Below are 21,640 nucleotides of genomic sequence, written 5' to 3'. Positions count from 1 at the left end.
AAGCGTAGTTACGTAAAACTGATCCCAGTCGCGTTCTAACATCGCGTGGAGTTGGTAGTCTCGCGACAAATTCATATTGCCCTAGCAATGTTACTGTTCCGTTTTGGAGTGTAAAAATGATAGTAGGAGAAAAAATCTTAAAAATGGAGGTGTTTCGTATCATCGGTAAGTACGATTTTCATTGTTTTCTATAAAATCTTAATTTATTTCAATTTACTAATATTTAATAGAACGGTTAGTCAAAATCAACCTTAAACAATTAAGATAAAGTTTATTTTGGATTGATTCTATTCCGAAAGTACTTCGCTCCGTGTTCGCTACTCAAATAGTGATGTGGCCAAGTAGAATATTGAATTTATCGATTGATATCGATACAAGGATATAAATAAATAGTAACGCAATAATTATAATTTATTAATGAGTGAGACGTTGCATTGATCACTAAATAGACATCAGTAGTTCCTCTAACCTTCATTTAAAATATTTTTAGGTTTCCCAAAGATGCAAGCATCAAAGAGAAATGGATAGATGCAACGGGTAGAGTTAATTGGATGCCAACCAAATCAAGCATGATATGCTCTGAACATTTTTTTAGAAGTCGATTTTATAATATCAAATAAAGGATATAGATATACGAAACCTACTGCGCTTCCATCAATGAAAATCGTTAAGTCTTTTAATCAAATAACCTTGTTTTATTTTATTACTTTCAGTAAGTATTGAAAATACTTGATATTATAATACAAAACAACACACCTCTTAGTTATATTTTTGTATGAAGATTGACTGACTAAATATCAAATTTAATTCATAAACACACTAATTAATTTTTCTCCTATTCATTTTTATATAGGTACTAGATGATGCCCGCGACTTCGTCCGCGTGGATTTAGGTTTTTAAAAATCCTGTGGGAACTTTTCAACTTCCTATGTCCTTTCCCGGGATGCAAGCTATCTCTGTACCAAATTTCATCAAAAACGGTTGATCGGTTGAGCCGTGAAAAGCTAGCAGACAGACAGACAGACAGACAGACACACTTTCGCATTTATAATATTAGTACGGATTTATTCTCAAAATTTAATTTTGGTTTCAGCCACAAAATGATAAATGTGGTCACTCCAGGTTCTTCAAAAAGACAAAGTGATTCGGAGATTCCTGCGTCTAATCACGTTACCGATTTGATGAAGGCAATAGTCGAAAAATATATACATAAATGTTCGCATACACCATTTATTAAAATTAAAAATAAGACTTTCGAAACGCCAGTTTCTTAACAAATATGTTTTATTTCAAGGGCAATAAATAAAATTTATCTATATTCATACGTTGCAGTATTTATTGTGCATACTTGTAAAAGGCATGCATACATACCAGCACTTTTATTCAATTTTATAATTACCTTTTTTAATTTTATTTTTGCGAATGAACAAAATAACGAGTATCTATCGATATCGATAGGTAATTCATTGAGCTACGTGGTGCAGCCTTAACTGAGGAGGAAAAAAAATCGACCGATCACGCAAATGTCAACCATATGTTTAAAGTAATTAAGTTTATAATTGCTACTACTTAGAATACCGCCATCTATGGTCAAGTAGCGGAATTAATTGGACAATTGAATCTAGTGTGACGTGAGTGTGACTATAGCTCGTAAATACGTTCTTCCGCTAAAGCAAAATAAATCTTATTTCTAGAGCGTCAGGGTTTATTTCCAAATCTGTGACGTAGGCTAGTTTTGACTAAACTTAAACGACAAATCAAATGATTTGTTTCTTTGTAGTGCAATATATGACTATCGGTATATTTGTATGAGTTTGGCGACAGCGGTTCCTATAGTAATTTTGGAGAATTGCACTTCCACTGTTCTTTCTGTTCCGTGATCTTACCTATTTACTTTTATAACTTAAAATTAAATAACTCGTAACATTTCCTAAGAATAATAATAGTATCTATTGTACTTATATTGCTTTTCAATCATTAGAAATTTTTCAAAAAAAACTTCGGCTTTCTAGAATTTAGAATTTAGAAAAATTGTAATCAGCATAACAAAACTCGAAAACGTCATCCATAGCAATTAAAAAAATATTGCTTCAGTCATTTCAATTTGAAAATTGCCATCATTTCCGAACTTTTACAAAATAAAATAAATAAATAAGCAATACTTTATTGTGATTTGTAAGATCATAAATATGGTGACAGTCCTAGGGGCTACAACGGTTATGTCGGCTCTTCCACAAACATCACAGACGTTGGTGTCACTGTCAGTGAACGACAACGCATAGAAATATTTCGTACGCTCTATTATAGCGTAACGAAATCTCTACCGTGGTGGGCGTCTTCCACTCGATTATACCTCCGTAACTATCACTTTGAGTCGACCAATCATAGCAACGCTGTCAGTGTCGCATGACACACAGTACCAATCATGAGCCTGTCGCGATTTAAACTAAATTAATTAGTTGCAGTTACGTGTTCAACAGACGTGAGCCTGTGGCCATTATTTTGTCAATGTAAATGTCAACTTTTTAGGTTTAGATTGGAGCGCACTTGCCTAGAAAATGCTTACTCTTGCCTTGAAGGTATTTAGGTTGGACGTGGCAATCATTGTTAGAAACGCGATTTCTATGTTTTGTCGTTCACTGGTCACTGGTTTTGTTACTATGTCCTCGCGTGTTGTTTATTCTGTGTGTACCACGTGACTGTGGTCTGTATAGCTTCAGTAAAGGGCGTGAACTCGAAGTCTTTATGGAGCGATCTCAGTTTGTTGTTAGACGCTGTCTTCTTATACTGTCCATCTGCTTTGGAAGTGTCGTAGAGAATGTCGCCTTGGAAACCGTGCGCTTTCTTGATGGCTTCGGCTACGCTGCTTATTGGCACCTCGTCGTTTTCGTCCACTGAAACATGTATGATTATTTATGTTACTCTAGCGGATGCCAGCGATTTGGTCCGCGTGGAACTAGATTAAAAATCCCGTGGGAACTCTTGGATTTTCAGAGATAAAAAGTAGCCTACGTCACTCTCCAGGTCTGTATCTATACCCATGCAAAAAATCACGTCAATCTGTTGCACTGTTGCCCTGCGATTGGAGGACAAACCAATAAACAAACACACTTTTGCATTTATAATAAGGGTACTGATTTCGTCCTTCAATCATGCCGCTACGGAGCAACGTATTTACCTGATTTTTTACATGGATACAGTTGAAGACCTGGAGAGTGACATAGGCTCCTTTTTATACGAAAAATTAAACAGTTCCCACAGAATTTTTGAAATCTAAATCCACGCGGACTAAGTCGCGGGCATCAGCTACTACTAGATAATACTAACCTGATAATATAATAGGTTCGACACTATCGTAATTTCTAAGAACCCATATAAACAGTCTGGCGAGGTCCAAAGAGTATATGAACTGCCTCAGGGGCTTGCCGCTGCCCCATACTGTAAACGTTGTATCACCTGGAAACAAAATAATATATAGTATAAGCGTCACATAAGCGAAAGTAGCTTCAAGTGCTTTTGATTTTACCACATTTATAACATTTAAATAACTTTACTTATAAGTCCTGACTCTACAAACCCAACATCTTGATAAAAAAAAGTATGGCTGTAGCCCCTGTATTACAATACTCGTTACCGTCTTGCATAGCGTCGTCCATCCGTCGTATGAGCGCGGGTATGACGTGGCTGGACTCCAACGAGAAGTTGTCGTGCGGCCCGAACACGTTACACGGCACCACCGACGTGAACGTGCGACCGTGCTGCTCGCTGTAGCCCCTGTATTACAATACTCGTTACCGTCTTGCATAGCGTCGTCCATCCGTCGTATGAGCGCGGGTATGACGTGGCTGGACTCCAACGAGAAGTTGTCGTGCGGCCCGAACACGTTACACGGCACCACCGACGTGAACGTGCGACCGTGCTGCTCGCTGTAGCCCCTGTATTACAATACTCGTTACCGTCTTGCATAGCGTCGTCCATCCGTCGTATGAGCGCGGGTATGACGTGGCTGGACTCCAACGAGAAGTTGTCGTGCGGCCCGAACACGTTACACGGCACCACCGACGTGAACGTGCGACCGTGCTGCTCGCTGTAGCCCCTGTATTACAATACTCGTTACCGTCTTGCATAGCGTCGTCCATCCGTCGTATGAGCGCGGGTATGACGTGGCTGGACTCCAACGAGAAGTTGTCGTGCGGCCCGAACACGTTACACGGCACCACCGACGTGAACGTGCGACCGTGCTGCTCGCTGTAGCCCCTGTATTACAATACTCGTTACCGTCTTGCATAGCGTCGTCCATCCGTCGTATGAGCGCGGGTATGACGTGGCTGGACTCCAACGAGAAGTTGTCGTGCGGCCCGAACACGTTACACGGCACCACCGACGTGAACGTGCGACCGTGCTGCTCGCTGTAGCCCCTGTATTACAATACTCGTTACCGTCTTGCATAGCGTCGTCCATCCGTCGTATGAGCGCGGGTATGACGTGGCTGGACTCCAACGAGAAGTTGTCGTGCGGCCCGAACACGTTACACGGCACCACCGACGTGAACGTGCGACCGTGCTGCTCGCTGTAGCCCCTGTATTACAATACTCGTTACCGTCTTGCATAGCGTCGTCCATCCGTCGTATGAGCGCGGGTATGACGTGGCTGGACTCCAACGAGAAGTTGTCGTGCGGCCCGAACACGTTACACGGCACCACCGACGTGAACGTGCGACCGTGCTGCTCGCTGTAGCCCCTGTATTACAATACTCGTTACCGTCTTGCATAGCGTCGTCCATCCGTCGTATGAGAACACGCTATTATAAATGCGAAAGTTAGTTTGTTTATTGGTTTGTCCTTTAATCACGCCGCAACGGAGCAACAGATTAACCAGATTTTTTACATGGATATAGCTGAAGACCTGAAGAGTGACATAGGCTACTTTTCATCCCACTGGATTTTTATAAAACCGAAACTTACGCAGTCGCGGGTGTTATCTAGTAATAAATATTTAGAAAAAAAAGCCACTTAAATTCACATGAAAAATCAGTTTTGTTATCTAAGGTGAATTATTTTTTTATAGATAATTTGAAATATATTTAAAAGTTAATGTAAAACTCAATCTTATCATAGTACATTCACTTTACAACATTAGAGGCATGTGAAACAATTACAAAAAACATGAAAACACAATTATGAAAATAATTAAATCATGTATGTAGTACTTTTCATGTTTTGTTATATTCACCTGTTAAGTATATCAATCATTCGCTTTGCATAGCTGTAGCCATAATTTGAAGTGTGAGGAGGACCATTATGAATCTACAAAAAAAAAAATGTTTTATAGCAAACACCACGAAAAAGAGAAAAACCGGTCAAGCGCGTGTCGAACTCCCACACCATTCCATCGAACAAGAAACAACACTTTACTAGGGTTCCGCACCTCAAAAGGAAAAACGGATCCCTTATAGGATAACTTTGTTGTCTGTCTGTCAAAAAACCTACAGGGTACTTCGCGTTGACCTAGAATCATGAAATTTGGCAGGTAGGTAGTCTTATACCAGACATTCGGGGAAAAATCTGAAAACCGTGAATTTGTGGTTACATCACACAAAAAAAAATTATGGTCATGAACTAATAAAAATAGATTTTAATTTATTTAGAAATTAAATGCATTATAGTTTTGATTTAATGTGCATAATGTCGAAAAAATACGACTGTAGTACCCTCGGTGCGCGAGTCTTATTCACACTTGGCCGGTTTTTTTTCTCTTGAGATATGAAACCCTAGAAATTAGGTACCTAAAAAATATCTATACTCACCATAGTCTCATCAATAGGATATGTAACTTTGTCCGGGAAGATGCAGGTGGACAGGCAGGACACCACTTTCTTCACATTGTGTTTATGACTCACATTTAACACATTATCGTTTATTGCCATGTTCTCTCTCTGAAATAAAAATATATACATATTCTATACATTATAAAATGATAAACCACCTGGCATATCAATCCTTATTCCTTGCTTTATTTTAAAGGGAATGTCCGTACAAAACTTCAAATTATTAGGTCCAAGGGTTAGAGCTGGGAGTTCATCAGTGAGTCAAACTTTTCTTTTCACATACCTTCTTGTAAAATACCTTAACCTTAACTTGTACCTTTCTTTAAATGTAATCTAATTAGTCATTTTGATGACAAAGAAAAAGTAATCTTCGAATACAATATTTGAACTATCACAGATTTTTCTAAAACAAAACTATTCTCAGATTAAAACTTATTGAAGTCTTTAGAATACCATGAAATTACTAAATAACTAGGAAATATTTTTCTAGCCTTTTAAAAGCTTTGTTTTTGCAATATAAAAAGAACTAACTTACAAAGAAGTCTAAATTATGGGTCATGTTATGGAACAGCCCTCCGACCATAGCAGCTAAGTGCACCACATGTGTGGGCTTGTATTTATCAAACAGGGCTTCTGTCTGGGCCCTGTCCCTATAACAGAAATAGGGAAAAAAATTAAGTGCCGATTCTGGTACAAATAACTTTTCATAAGCTGTGAAAATAATTAGGTTGGGAACTACAAGCTCTCAATGACTTTGCTCAGACTTGAGACACTGGTAAAACAAGACAGCGTTGTACATATAGCTGGCATACATCTTTCTCATTTTAACTGAAACTTAAGTCTGAGCAAAGTCAAAGATACACTCTACACATCTCAGCCTAAGCCATCACGTCTTGGTACTTAATAGCAGGTAACAGGGATGTGGATTTTGGTTTTAAAGATCATATTTCTCAAAATTCTTAAAGTCAAGTTTATAAAGTCTTCGTTAAGTAATATACCGTATCTTGGTTAGTTACTATTCGATTAGTAATTTTGTTAATATAGAGGGAAACTGACTGACTGACATGTCAACACACTATTTAAACTACTGGATTTTGAAAGTTGGGATTATGCATTCGCTCTAGAACCACTAACCTGAGGTCACCATCTTTGGAGCCACAGAAAATCCACGTTTCACAGTTTGAACCCAACTTCTTTTCTTCATCCATCACAGTTTTTATCGCTTGTCCAACGAGACCGGAACCTCCGGTCACCAGGATAATGCTGTTTTCTCCACTCATCTAAACAATTTTCATTTACTTATTAGTTAATTGAAAATAATAAAATATTACCGGTAAAAGTAGTAATTTTTTGTATGTAACCATTAAAGATTTATCATTACCGTCTTGTGTATTGAATCACTTAGGGAATATTAAAAAGTTACTTGAATTTAATATTTATTTTTAGTGAACTATCTACGTAGGCAAAATAAATAATAAATTAGTGTTTCTTATCAGCCGCCGCACCGGATACCAACATTATAAAGGCTCCCCCACACAGGCGCGTTATTATCGGTCGATAATATCGCATGCGTTATTGCGATATCTGTTTTCAGTACATTATGTATTAGGATGGTCATGTAGTTACACACTGCTGCGATAATACGTCCCTAGTTCCATTGCGGCGTTATTATCGCAGCAGTGTGTAACTACATGACCATCCTAATACAAAATGTACTGAAAACAGATATCGCAATAACGCATGCGATATTATCGACCGATAATAATGCGCCTGTGTGGTGGAGCCTTAACACTCAACACTAACACCATAGAGTAGTATTATACTAACACTGACAGAAAGACAGTACTGCCAACATGACCAAACAAATGTGATTGATTACATACCTACCTTGGATGTTGTTATAAAAAAAACCGGCCAAGTGCGAGTCAGGCTCGCGCAATGAGGGTTCCGTACTACAGTCGTATTTTTTCGACATTTTGCACGATAATTCAAAAACTATGATGCATAAAAATAAATAAAAATCTGTTTTAGAATGTACAGGTGAAGACCTTTCATATGATACCCCACTTGATATAGTCACTCACTTCGAAAGTTGAAAATACTAATTATTAGTTCATGATCACAATTTAATTTTTTTTGTGTGATCTAAGCCTAAATTCACGGTTTTCAGATTTTTCCCCAAATGTCAGCTATAAGATCTACCTACCTGCCAAATTTCATGATTCTAGGTACGCCTCGTAGTCTTCTAATGTCATCGCGTCGCAAACAGAGGTTCTTTGAAAGAGGACCCCAGATGGATTCGGAACTAGTTAGTTAGGTATACCCCAAGTAATTACGTCGGGAGTTCAGCCGTCAAGATTTGTATAATGATAAAGTGGTTTTTGCATGGGTATAGTTAAGGACCTGGAGAATTACATGACCTCCTCCTTTTTGAAGTCGGTTAAAAAAATGTAAAAAGGTAATTCCATGAACTGCCTACTTTATATCACGGGAGTCGGGAATTCCCTTTTTAAACAGATCTACATGTTTGCGGTTCCACCGGTTCTAATCACCTAATCTACGATATTTACCGATTTTTATATAATCTGCTTTGAAATTGTATGCGGCCAGCGTTGCCAGCATTAAAAAAAGTAAAATAATATTGTCTACTGCGTGAATTCTCGACGATGATTGGCTATCAGTTTTTGATCGAGCCTCATTCTCGCTCTGAAAACGCCAAATACGCTTTCAAACCAAAATGGAGGATTTGTCGGTCGAGGTGTACGGTGAAAATGGTGCTTATTATAAGGTTTGTAAATTGTGAAGTACGTTTGAGTTGTACGTAAAACGCGTAATTTTTATTAGTGATTTATATATTCAGTTATAACAAGCCATCGTTTTTGAGTTTCGTCACATACTTACAAAAATATTTTTCCGGGAAGATCATCGCGGCTGGAATGGACGCCATGTCCGACTGACAGGGCGTGAATTTTCCATGTGTTTTATTCTTGACTGCTTTTCTTCTTCGTAGACTTGATCGTGAAACCGAAAGAAGCTTTGTGGTATCCCATTTCATAGCGTGCATTTTCGCAATTTGACCCAAAAAATTATTTATATCTATCGCATTAAGTACCAAGTTATTGGATCATCACTTCTAAAATTCTTCTATATTTTTAGGCCATTGTCACCGACGTGCTCGACAACGAGGTTCTCGTAGCCTTTGAAAATGAGTGAGTTAATATTTTTTTGATTTTTCATGTTACATTGTCGGCGAGAACGTTATTTACATGGAGTACTCGGTTTCAGCTGGCAACCGGAATCGAAGTTTCCGTTTTCCCAAGTGTTCCTACCACCTAAGGATACTGGCAAACAAACGGAGTTCGTGGAAAACCAAGAGGTGGAAGTATTCGCGAGGTCAAACGAGAAGGAAGCATGTGGGTGGTGGACTGCAAATATCAAGGTATTGTATTACAAAATATGTTTTATTACAACAATGCACAAATTATTGACACTTAGAAAGTTGTGTTTTGTGACTTCTCTAATCTTCATCAATCTTTGTACCTAACATTTGCTATGCCCTTGATCAAACTTTGCAATAAGTTTAGCTTATAGGTCACCTAAACTACAAGCTGCACTACCTATTGACAAAGTCACAAAGGCATTTGCAAATTGCAGGCACAAAAAAAAACCTGTATTTCAGCCCCTTACATGTCAGAACATAGAAACAGGTCTATAAATTAGCATAATTCACATTATTTGCTTATTATTTACTGTGCCCATTATTTATTTTGTATTTTAGACACTAATGTGAAGTAGAACAAAGAATAAACAGCTGTATGACCTGTTCTGAAATATTCAATATACTTAGATTATTTAGATAAAAAGCTTTTAGCATTTAAACCTAAGGTCTTCAGATAAATCACTTTTATTGTACAAATAGCATTTGTTTTGGTTTTCTTTGTCTAAACCTTCAATGATTTCAAAAATAACTTAATAGAAAAGAGATAATTTGCATCCTGGAGATTGACATAGGCTACTTTTTATCCTGGAAATTTAGAGTTCCTATAGATTTTAATAACAGTTTTTGTTTGATAATTTTTTTTGTATGTTGTTTGTTGTATGATGTTTGTTTTTCGTAAAATGTGGTTGAAAATATTTCCTGAGAAAAAAGGAAACCTTAAAAAAACTGGCTTCAATAACCACAAACACTAAAAATTAATAAATAATTTAATTTATTATAGAACTACATAAACTCTTGTACACCTAATATTTTGGTAATAAATTAAATTATTTTTAATTTTTAGTGTTTGTCGTTATTGAAGTTGTTTTTTTTTTGCAATTTTTTTATTTTGCTTATTTAAGTGGTCATGTATTAAAATAAGGTATGCCTGGTTAAAAACCTACTGTTTACTACGCTATTACACTGAACGCGAGCAATTTACCCTTATCCATTGAAGAGATATTCATCAGGTCTTAACCATATTGAAAAGGGACTTCCTACCAAACTAAAAAAGAATCCTCAAAATCAGCTCATGATTGGCGGAGTAATCGTGTAACAAATTTACAAAAAGATAAATTAAAAAAATCCAGTCTAATTGAGAACCTCCTTTTTTTGAAGTCGGTTAAAAAAAGGAGGAATTTCTCAGTCAGAGCTTAGAATTCTATTTTTCGGCTCTGGAGTTATGTTCAGATGCTCAGCATTCAAACTATTTAAATTACACAAAAATTATATTATGATCTTAAGTAATAACAGAATCTCATGAAGTCAAGGAATTCAGGCTGTCATCCTTCAGTAGGCCGATTTCGTAAAACCTGCATCAATCATTATTACAATGCCAATTGTTCTGATTGGCTGAATTTGTGCGATTCTAGTTGCAACAATACATTGTAGCCAATAGTGAGCGAGCGTCAACCAATCAGAGATGATTGCGATCGTGACATTGTAGCTGTCATTCTACCGCAATCGCGCAGCAGAGCTTATACTATTGCCTCAGTACAAGGACTATTAGAAGTAGCCCTATTGTGACGCTTACTGTTAGAGCGAGATAGCTACATGCATTTAAGCTCTTATTAGAACGTGACAAAATGATTATGTTTTGTCCTTATCACCGTGGCCACTTTTTTGTTTGCCAAAATGTATTTGTACGTGAGATTTTGGCAAACAACGTGAAGTGTAGAAGGAATGACATTTCACAAGTAAGAAAATCTGCTTGAGCGAGAGAGACTGAGGGGGCCACGCTAGTTGCAAATCTGGACATATCTGTGACTGCAAATACATAATCTAATCACTAATGTAACTACTCAAAAAGTTTGTTCCATTGTACACATTTTTCTTAAAATGTGCAAACTGAAACCTCTGGTTTTACAAACGACCCTGTAATCTTTCGCATTTCCAAAACCGGAGTTTCTGAGCTCAAGGCTTAGTATGAATATACTTTTGTATGGACTACTAAATCATGCCCGCGACTATATGTTTGTAAAATACTTCTTCTTCTCGAGTCGGACGGACATGGGCAGCTCAAAAAGCCGCAACCGCGACATCTCGGTCTTAAAGGTAGCCGTCGTCGTGGTGAAAAGATTAGTCAGTCTACTGATTTTGTTCATGTAGTAGCTGCTTCCAGGGACGCCAGTGCTTGTGATCGGTATAAAACTAAGCACCATGCGGGGCTCTTTTCATGTCTCCAACCTAATTTTAATTATTTTTAGGATTTTGAAAAATACTAAATATAATTAAATTTTACGACATCAAAAGTTATCTATCCTATGTAGGTATAATCTATCTACATTTCCCATATAAAGAAACTCTCGTCTGTATAATAGTGTGACAAGCAGACTGCATCGTAAAAATTCGCAATAGTATTGTGGTTCATAATAGGTACAGTAATTAATTATTATTAATTGGTGTTTTGATTGCTTTATAATTATATTCATAAGTTGTTAAAAATATCAATACTTTTTTATCAAATCACATTGTCTAATTGACTCAGTACATTGAACTTGGGACCACTGTCTTACAAAGATCCAAACACTGCGCCAAAGAGGTCATCTAAAATATATAAAAGGAAAAGGTGACTGACTGACTGACTGACTGACTGATCTATCAACGCACGGCTCAAACTACTTGACGGATCGGGCTGAAATTTGGCATGCAGATAGATATTATGACATAGGCATCCGCTAAGAAAGGATTTTTGAAATTCAACCCCTAAGGGGGTGAAATATGGGTTTGAAATTTGTGTAGTCCACGCGGACGAAGTCGCGAGCATAACCTAGTCAAACATTAAAAAAGACTAGCTTATGCCCCCCACTTCGTCCGCGTCTACCACGCGGCTACACACTACACTTTCAAACCACTGTTTTAAGGGATTGAATTTTCAAAAATCCTTCATCACTGATCAATCAACGCACAGCTCAAACTGCTGGACAGATTGGGCTGAAACTTGGCATGCAGATAGTTATTATGGCATAGACGTCCACTAAGGATATTTGAGAATTCAACCCCTAAGTGGGTAATATATGGGTTCTAGATTTGTGTAGTCCACGCGGACGAAGTTGCGGGAATAAGCTAGTTAATTAATATTTTTTAAGAATCTAGAGACATTTGAAATAATTATTATTAAGTAAAGTCTGCCATAAAGCCAGTAGTTTTGTAATTTTTTTAGTTTCTTACAGTTTATTTGTGCACGAAGTTGCCTCAAAACTTAAAATAGTGATGTTTTAAAGATGTTTGAAGGGTCATAATCATAACTATCAAAATAAATATAATTTTACTATATTTATGCTTTTAGGACATACGTAGGTAATGGAGAGATAAATCGATATCTAGTTTTTTTAGTTTTAGATCTTGAACAACAAATAGAATAATATTAAGCGTTTACGTTTGTTTGTTTGTATTGTATGTAAGAAGCTTAAGGTAAAGTTCAAATGCAACAGAATTATGTACAAGATGTAGATCTGTCTTGTCTGTTTTAGGGTTCCGTACCTCAAAAGGAAAAACGGGACCCTTATAGGATCACTTTGTTGTCTGTCTGTCTGTCAAGAAACCTATGGGGTACTTCCTGTTGACATAGAATCATGAAATTTGGCAGGAAGGTAGGTCTTATAGCAGACATGAGGGAAACATCTGAAAACCGTGAATTTGTGGTTACATCACAAGAAAAAATTGAAATGTGTTCATGAAGAAATATTGCTATTTTCAACTTTCAAAGTAAGATTACTATACCAAGTAGGGTATCATACTATACCGAGTGGGGTATCATATGAAAGGGCTTTACTTGTACATTCTTAGATTTTTATTTATTTTTAGTAGGCATAATAGTTTTTGATTAATTAAGCCTCATTCCTGCAGTTGCGTACTTTATGAAGCTTACATTAAATAAATAAAAAATTATTTAGCTTCCAGAATAATACATGGAAAAATATATACATATACAGAAGATGTGATAAACTTAAAACTACGAGCTAGAAAATACAAAATCGTTCATATATGCGCGTTTAGTGTGATGTCCTGTCATTTCCGTTCCGCTTTGCGCTGTACAAGTCTTTACGTTTCGTTTTAAGTTAAAACTTCGCTGTCTTAAAATAAATCACTAGAAAGATATTTCCTCTAGTATTAATAATATATAAAACCTGCAAAGTGCGAGTTGAACTCGCGCACTGAAAGTTCCGTACCTTAGAAGAATACGTTTAGTTTTTGTTGCTACAGTTAAATTTTCTCCGTATGTAACGTTACGTTTGTATTCGGAAAAAAATGACGTGATATATGTAAATTATGTGATAAACTGATATATTATGTAACAACAAATTAAGAATTCCTAAATAATTTTAAATACATATAAAAAATTGCGGACCGGCAGGAATCGAACCCGTTTTCGATTCCTGTCGGTCCGCAATTTTCGATATGTATTAAAATTATTTAGAAATTTCCTTGAAGTGTAGGTAAAAAAAACACTGAAAATTATTAAAAAAAATATTTACGATTATCGAGTTTTTTCCTTTTTCTTGTACTGTGAGACCTTGCTTGTTGCCAAATTTCATGATTCTAGGTCACGGGGAAGTTCCCTATATGTTTTGATTTGTTTACGAGTATCAAAATATGCAGCATAAAGGGCCGTATTTTTAATTGAGTTTGATTTTTTTACAACTCCAAGACACCGTAGACCTGCCGCTGGGTTGCGGTAGAAGACAGTTACAATGTCACGATCGCAATTACCTCTGAATGGTTGATGGTTGCTCACTATTGGCTACAATGCATTGTTGCAACAAGAATACCATAAATTCAGCCAATCACAACAATTGCGATAGTAATAATGATTGATGCAGGTTTTTCGGAATCGACCAGCTGAGTACTTGACATTTAATATTTTCAACATACCTCCCACGCGTTAGTGAGAAAAAGGGTCTTCACAGACAGACTAATAGACAACGAAATGATCTTAGGGTTGCTTTTTCATTTTAGACAGAACCCTAAAAACAGATAGTGTCTGGATATAGAACGCAATTAATAAAACACTGATAGACACGGATCCCACAGTAAGAATTCTCGAAAAATAAACTGAATGTGACCTATTTATCCTAATATTTATCACTGAACTGAACTGTTTTAAAACTTTAGTTCGGGTTATTTGAATAAAAGCGGCCTAACTCGGATTTTCAATAAAATTGAGTCCTATGTCCAAAAAATATGCATTTTAAAACTTAAGTAGGTACTAATTTTACAATTATCAATCCATCGCCGACTCACTACAGAGCACGGGTCTCCTATTAGAGTGAGAAGGTTTTAGTAGGCCATAGTCTGCCACGCTGGTCCAATGCGGATTGCCAGACTTCACACACCTTTGAGAACATGGAGAACTCAGGCATGCAGGTTTCCTCACGATGTTACCTTCACCGTTAAAGCAAGTGATATTTAACTGTTTTAAACAGAAACAACTCCGAAAAGTTAGTGGTGCCCGGTATCGAACCCCCGACCTTCCGAAAAGAAGACTGAGGGGGTTTTAGTGGGTAGAAATCCCACAAAATTCGATCTCTCCACAAAGAGATTGGGTATCTTAAGAAGAATTCCCCCACAAAAAAACCGGCCAAGTGCGAGTCAGGCTCGCGCGACGAGGGTTTCGTACTACAGTCGTATTTTTCGACATTTTGTACGATAATTCCAAAACTATGATGCATAAAAATAAGTAAAAATCTATTTTAGAATGCACAGGTGAAGCACTTTCATACACCACTCAGCTTCTCGTTATCTTAGACGTCATCTTACTTAGACGTTATCTTACTTAGAAAATTGAAAATACTAATTATTTGTTCAAAACACTTTTTTTTGTGATGTGACCACAAATTCACGGTTTTCAGATTGTTCCCCTAATGTCTGCTATAAGACCTACCTACCTGTAAAATTTCACGATTCCTAGGTCAACGAGAAGTACCCTTTAGGTTTCTTGACAGACACAGACAACAAAGTGATCCTATAAGGGTTCCGTTTTTCCTTTTGAGCTACGGAACCCTAAAAAGGGGTTCATCATCATCGTGTGCCTTCTTCGAAACGAAGTTTGCAGGTCATCATGCGAAAAGCTTCTCTATTAAAAGCCGCCTCTTTTAACTTTGGGTAACTAAGTCCTGTCCACCCCCTTATATCGTCCAACCATTTGCGTCTTTGGCGACCTGGAACCCTTTTGGCTTCAATTCTTCCTTCCAAAATTAATCTTGGAAATCTTGAATAAAAAGGGGTTAGGAGGTTGTATATGAAGCCTGTGTGTGTGTCTGCAGATGATGCGGGGGGAGTTCCTGGTGATCGAGTACCTGGAGTGGGACAACTGCTACACGGAGATCGTGCCCAAGGACCGGCTGCGCGTCAAGACGCCCAAGACGCCCATCGACAAGACCACCTTCCACAAGTTCGAGATTGCCGTGCCGGACGAGCTCAAGGACTAGTGAGTATTTCGTCTGCCCACCAGGAAATAACATAACAGTCCCGACCTTCCAACTACTATGGGTGCGAGAACTGTAGTCTGCGCGCTCCCATGGTACTTGGAATATCGGGATTGTTCGTGCGTGCTCGTACGAGTCAAATTTGTAAGAAAACGCATGTAAAGTGTGGTTTGCTTTATGCTATCAAATCTAGGGGTTTCTTGTGATCATAAAAATAAGGAAACGGGCCGAATTGAGAACCACCTCCATTTTGGAAGTCGATTAAAAAATAAACTGTTTTAAAAAATTTTAAAAGTCATCGCCATTTGGAAATTCTGTTTTTGGTCTTCAAAAATCGATATCTGGGGTTCCTTGAGCCATATTGAATTTAAAAAAAATTATAGCCAGTCTCACTCGGGATGAATGTAAGGACTCTAACGATATCCCATACATCCAAATCTGTTCAGGCATCGTTATGGTGGAATAAATAAACTGACATACATAGGACACGAACCCTGAAAAATTACACTCCTTTTTTTGGGCAGTCATATATAAGTTGTGTTGTAGAAAAGGGGTGTGTTATGAAAATTTCAAAAAACACCCTCATTAGACAGCAGTCTCCTTTACAACCCATTAGGAGATGTTTTACCTTATATAGAAAAAATATATAATCGCTAATGCACCCGATGAGTGTATTGTTTATTTGTGCAGTTTCTCTCAGTGTTGTTGTATTGCAGCCTTGGTATGCTCCACAGCGCGAAGGTGGAAAACGCGCACAAGGAGTTCCAGAAGGCGATCGGAGCGGCCCTGGTGTGGTACGTCCCTGAGCGCGGCGTGCTGGCCGTCATCTCGCGCTGCGAAACCTCCCAGAAGCGCGCGCAGATGCTGCAGGAGATGCACTTCAGGTGACTATCTCTGGCATTGCTCGAGGAGTTCCAGAAGGCGATCGTGACATGGGGTGGTACCTCGCGTGACTACCTCTCTCTGACTTATAACTCGTGTTAGTCGTTAGGCAACAAATAATGCATGCAGTCACACATTTACATTTAGGGATTTAATGTTGCTAGCACCCCAGGCGATAATGAATTTGAAATTTAAAGCATAAAACTAAACAACAAATATTGTACAATATAATGTATTGTAACATACCAGCACTATAACGGGATCGCACTTGGCGAGTAACACTTGCGGTCCCAGTCGCACAGCCGGCAGACTCACTGGCTGTGCGACGTCTGTGCAACATTATCAGGAAGCTACAGGGCAGCGGTGAAGAAACTCTTGCCGTGATGGTAGTATAAGGTTTCCTACATTCAAATCATACAAAAACAGACTTAGATTTTTAATATTCCTATGGGAACTTTTAAATTTTCCGAGATAAATGTTATTCTACAGACCTGTATCTAGAGATAGCTGGCATCCCAGAGAATGACAAACTCAAACTATAATTATTATTGCTCTCATACGTATTTTAATTCTCTATTTGAATACTTTTTTTTTAAAGAATATTAGCCATGTTAAATGAGTAATACTCCCCTTTCCTAAGTGTCAAGCTTGTGCTAGGAGTATGTACGACAATAGTGCAACGGGCGGGGTTTGAACCGTCGACCTTTCGGTTTTCAGTCCACTCCTTTACCTGTTGAGCTATTCAGACTATATACAATACTATATATAATACTATTTTGTACATTGCAGAAACTTAACGCAAAAGCTGCTATTACTTAAAAAGACTGAAGAGGCCGCGAGGCAGCTGGAATCCACTAAAATACACAACCAGGGAGGGTAAGTGATACTGTAGTTTATCAATCACTCTGGAGTTTATGAATGCCCTGAGGAAGCTACTCTATTTCCAGTTGTAATATGTACGAATTGTCAGTTTAAACGTAGCATGTTCATATTAGCTGTAACATAAAAATGCAACTCCTCAATATATCGAAGTAGGTTGCCCGCACATCGGATTGAAAGAGAGGTGATGCAAAATTATGTAGGTTAGGTAGTTAAGCAATAAGATTAAAACAATAGTATGTAAGATTTCTTTATTAGTATTGTTAGTCCATAAGGGGAGTAGATCATAAGACGGCTCTCAATAAACATCTTTCACCGTTGCCGCATTTAATTATTACCATACGGCCACAACATATCTCACAGTCAGGAACGTGCTGCTGTTCCTGGCGGCCACAAGTATTAGCAAGAAACTTGTTGACAGCCCCAACGAAGAAAGAAGAAGAGAGATGAAAACGAGTGGGAGGGATGCATTCCACTGGGGTGTAGAGTTATTGTAGCAGAGTAGTCAAAATATGTAAAAAGAAAAACTGACTGCCTGATCTGTTAACGCACAGCTCAAAGTACTGGATTGATCCGGCGGAAGTTTAGTATGCTGATAGCTATTATTACGTACACATCTGCTAAGAAAATTTTTTTAAAAATTGAACTCTTGAGGGGGTAAAAGAGGGGCGGACGAAGTTGCGGGGGTAAGCTAGTACAAAATAAACTTCTTCACTGCAATGATTTTAATTGATTTCTGTCATATCATAACACCACAGCAATGGGCTGCGGCTTCAATTCAACATGCCGATGGTTGCCTCGTTCCAACAAACTTTATTTATTTGACCTGAACAGTAATTGCCAATAATTTAAGCCGGTCTGAACTCGCGGTCAATTCGCTTGCGCATAGTACGCTGAAGTGTCGAACCAGAACGCGGCTATGTTCAGAGCGGCTATCAATATTGGCGTGTCCTGTACGTAAGTGTTTGTTTGCAGCTACTCGGATGAGTTCCAGGTGCGCGAAGACCTGATGGGGCTGGCCATCGGCACGCATGGCGCCAACATCCAGCAGGCGCGCAAGGTGGCCGGCATCACCAACATCGAGCTGGAGGAGGTCTCCTGCACCTTCAAGATCTGTGGAGAGGTCAGTTCACTTGCACAATTTTCAAAATTTCACCACCTGGGTGCCTGGTGCACTTCGACCGTCCGTTGTGCCAGATCCTTTTTTTACGACATGCAAATCAACTCCCTTTGGCGGTGTTCCCGTTAGATTTCAACATGGGATTATTCAAGGCCGGACCAACAACGGCGTAGGCGACGCGAAATTAAACATTATGTTACTCAATTGTTCAATAAAGAGACAGGCGCACAGAACGTAATTCACATATGACACATTTTTGAATTTCAAGAAAAAGAAGTGTCCATTTTGACATTGAATCACCGTTTTTGTATCCGCTGCATCAGTATCCATATTATAAATGCGACAGTGTGTTTGTTTGTTGGTTTGTCCTTCAATCACGTCGCAACGGAGCAACCGATTGACGTGATTTTTTGCATGGGTATAGTTAAAGAGCCAGAGAGAGTGACATAGGCTATTTTTATCCCGTAAAATCAGAGTTCCCACGGGATTTTTTATAACCTAAATCCACGCAGATGAAGTCGTAGGTATATTTCTATAATTTAAAATGTGAATAATTTAATATGAGATAGGTCCTGAAAAGCCCGTTGTTTGCAGTAGTCAGACCACCACCTGTTGACGCCTACTAGCCGAACACCCCCGCTCGCCAAGCTTAGGCACTTGCTAAGCATAAAAGTCGGCCACGCCCTTTCGGTACCCTCATTCTGCACATTGTTTGGATTACGTGACTTAAGTCCACTAATCACAACAAAGCATTCTCCCCTGTCCCACGCCAACACTTTACGATTTTGTTTTCATGCAAAAGGCAATGTTTTCGTGACGACCTCCCTGGCGCAGTGGTGAGCGCTGTGTTCTTAATAGTGGGAGGTCCCGGGATCGATTCCTGGCAGGGGTTTGGAATTTTATAATTTCTAAATTTCTGGTCTGGTCTGGTGGGAGGCTTCGGCCGTGGCTAGTTACCACCCTACTGGCAAAGCCGTGCCGCCAAGCGATTTAGCGTTCCGGTACGATGCCGTGTAGAAACCAAAGGGGTATGGGTTTAATAAAAACTGCCATACCCCTTCCAGGTTAGCCCGCTATCATCTTAGACTGCATCATCACTTACCACCAGGTGAGATAAAATCTGAATAAAAAAAAAAAAAAAACCTTGTATTATGCGTACTCTAGGAGTTGAATTCTCTATGGCAATGGTGCAGTAGTGTAGTAGTGTTGCATTGTCGCAGTCGGCGGAGGCGGTGCGCGCGGCGCGCTCGCTGCTGGAGTACGCGGAGGAGAGCATCAAGGTGCCGCGCGCGCTGGTGGGCAAGGTCATCGGCAAGAACGGCAAGGTCATCCAGGAGATCGTCGACAAGAGCGGCGTCGTGCGCGTGAGTTGCTCTCTTATCAACGCACAGTTATACAGTGGCCACTTGAGTGACATTGACAGGGGGGCGCTGTTGGGGAACAAAGGCTTAAAATATTCAAAGGGGACACTTGACGGCAACGTTAGTTCCGATTATCGCCACGCGCCATGATAGCCTTGTCGCACTGTGACTACGAAATTGAAATTTGAGGCTGTTTGGCATGCAGATAGCTATTATGACGTAGACATCCGCTAAGAAAGGATTTTTGAAAAGTAAATCCCTAGAGGGGTAAATTTAAAAGTTACCACCTTAAGGGAAGTAAAGTAAATTTTTACAAGTGCTTTTGAATCGTTAAAATAATTTGCCACTCGTTCGGAATGCCGTTAATTTTTTTTTTTATACTTAATCTAAGAGGTAATAAAGTTGACGATGATGATGATGATGATGATGATGTGTGTATTGCAGGTGAAAGTGGAGGGCGACAACGAGCCGCAGCCGTCGGCGCCGCGCGAGGAGGGCATGGTGCCCTTCGTGTTCGTGGGCACGAGGGAGAACATCGCCAACGCTAAAGTGCTCGTCGAGTACCACGTGGCGCATCTCAAGGTTGGTACACATATCCATACTAATATTATATGTGCAAAAGAGTGTCTGTCTGTCTGCCTGTCTGTCTGCTAGCTTTTCACGGCCCAACCGTTCAACCGATATTGATGAAATTTGGTACAGAGTTAGCTTATATCCCGGGGAAGGTCATAAGCTACTTTTTATCCCGGAAAATTGAAGAGTTCCCACGGGATTTTAAAAACGAAGTCGCGGCCATCATCTAGTTCTCAATAAAAATAAGTTATCGCGGGGGACTGCGGCCGTGACTAGTTACCACCCTAAGCGATATAGCGTTCCGGTACGATGACATGTAGAAACTGATAAGGGTTATGGGTTTCATAAAGATGCCATACCCTTTCCAAGTGAGCCCGCTCTCATCTTAGACTGCATCATCACTTAGTACCAGGTGATGTTGCAGTCAAGGGCTAACTTGTAATGGAATTTTAAAAAACCATTGTATGTTGTATGCAGGAGGTGGAGCAGCTTCGCGCGGAAAAGCTGGAGATTGACCAACAACTCCGGGTGGTGATGGGCGGCAGCACCTCTTCCTACCCGCCGCCCCGAGGCGCGCCCGCAGCCCGCGCGCGGCGCCCGCGCCCGCCCCAACAGAGATACCCACCTGGTGCGTACCATTCCATTCCATCAGCATCCGCCTTCATCCACCCGATCCCCGCCACCTTCAGCTCATCGGTCCAGCGGGCTGGAGGTCGTCCTACACTGCGCCTCCAGAACACGTCTGCCCGAGGGTCGGTTCTACGACAGTTTGCTAACCCTTTGAGCTATGTCGGTCGCTTTACCTGGTGCGTACCACCGCAGTATAGAGAGAGACAGCAGAGTAGTCCGACGACTACTCTGTGTACGAGTAGTTCTCGTGGTAAATGACGAGCACGACGACCCTTCAACATAGGACCCTAACTACGTAGGCCAGTTGGGATCGCTCCCTTGTCCCGTACTTACCGCACGAATGCTCTGTCTAGAACTCGAGACGCCATCGTCGAACCGCTGTGTGTAAGGCGTATCCTTCCTCTGTGGCAGGGGTGTTACGGAATTCCGCCGAGTTTCTTGCTGGTTCTTCTCGGTAGGAA

General features: G+C 39.5%; 2 protein-coding genes and 1 long non-coding RNA gene across 6 annotated transcripts in view; 2 read left to right on the top strand and 1 right to left on the bottom strand.

Moving 5' to 3' along the window:
- Window position 1: 1 nt before the first annotated feature.
- Window positions 2-1,325, top strand: LOC138402939 (uncharacterized). The gene is made up of 3 exons (XR_011237246.1): window positions 2-165; window positions 491-712; window positions 1,095-1,325. It is a non-coding gene; the product is annotated as an uncharacterized lncRNA (long non-coding RNA).
- Window positions 1,306-7,472, bottom strand: Gmer (GDP-L-fucose synthase-like protein). The gene is made up of 8 exons (XM_069501571.1): window positions 7,345-7,472; window positions 6,963-7,108; window positions 6,364-6,478; window positions 5,808-5,936; window positions 5,234-5,307; window positions 4,602-4,741; window positions 3,329-3,457; window positions 1,306-2,895 (listed from the first exon to the last, which is right to left on the bottom strand). The coding sequence occupies exons 1-8, from the start codon at window positions 7,444-7,446 to the stop codon at window positions 2,660-2,662; spliced, it is 1,071 nt and encodes a 356-aa protein (XP_069357672.1). The 5' UTR covers window positions 7,447-7,472; the 3' UTR covers window positions 1,306-2,659.
- Window positions 7,473-8,505: 1,033 nt separating this feature from the next.
- Window positions 8,506-21,640, top strand: part of Fmr1 (synaptic functional regulator FMR1) — a 20,918-nt gene continuing 7,783 nt past the window's right edge. For 2 of the 4 annotated variants that reach the window (XM_069501538.1, XM_069501540.1), the window contains exons 1-10: window positions 8,506-8,616; window positions 8,985-9,037; window positions 9,114-9,267; window positions 15,573-15,736; window positions 16,469-16,618; window positions 17,406-17,492; window positions 18,471-18,618; window positions 19,836-19,979; window positions 20,421-20,558; window positions 21,027-21,177. In XM_069501538.1, coding sequence (XP_069357639.1) covers window positions 8,566-8,616; window positions 8,985-9,037; window positions 9,114-9,267; window positions 15,573-15,736; window positions 16,469-16,618; window positions 17,406-17,492; window positions 18,471-18,618; window positions 19,836-19,979; window positions 20,421-20,558; window positions 21,027-21,177 — 1,240 coding nt within the window. In that variant the 5' untranslated portion in view covers window positions 8,506-8,565. Of the gene's footprint in view, window positions 8,617-8,984; window positions 9,038-9,113; window positions 9,268-15,572; window positions 15,737-16,450; window positions 16,619-17,405; window positions 17,493-18,470; window positions 18,619-19,835; window positions 19,980-20,420; window positions 20,559-21,026; window positions 21,178-21,640 lie in introns of all 4 variants that reach the window. The other 2 variants (XM_069501539.1, XM_034973000.2) reach the window with 1 other exon arrangement.

This window comes from Maniola hyperantus, chromosome 10, assembly GCF_902806685.2.
Source record: "Maniola hyperantus chromosome 10, iAphHyp1.2, whole genome shotgun sequence".
Classification (NCBI taxonomy): Eukaryota; Metazoa; Arthropoda; class Insecta; order Lepidoptera; family Nymphalidae; genus Maniola; species Maniola hyperantus.
The sequence above is the reverse complement of the archived record's forward strand: the minus strand, read 5'-3'. Positions and strand labels throughout refer to the sequence as shown.

What these genes read in the sequence shown, in the direction of transcription:
- Gmer (XM_069501571.1), bottom strand. Translation starts at nt 7,446, where the DNA reads ATGACCATCCTAATACATAATGTACTGAAAACAGATATCGCAATAACG. An exon ending in TCCAAAGATGGTGACCTCAG is followed by an intron (nt 6,479 to 6,962) that starts GTTAGTGGTTCT and finishes TTTCTGTTATAG; the next exon opens with GGACAGGGCCCAGACAGAAG. An exon ending in GGACGACGCTATGCAAGACG is followed by an intron (nt 3,458 to 4,601) that starts GTAACGAGTATT and finishes TTTTGTTTCCAG; the next exon opens with GTGATACAACGTTTACAGTA.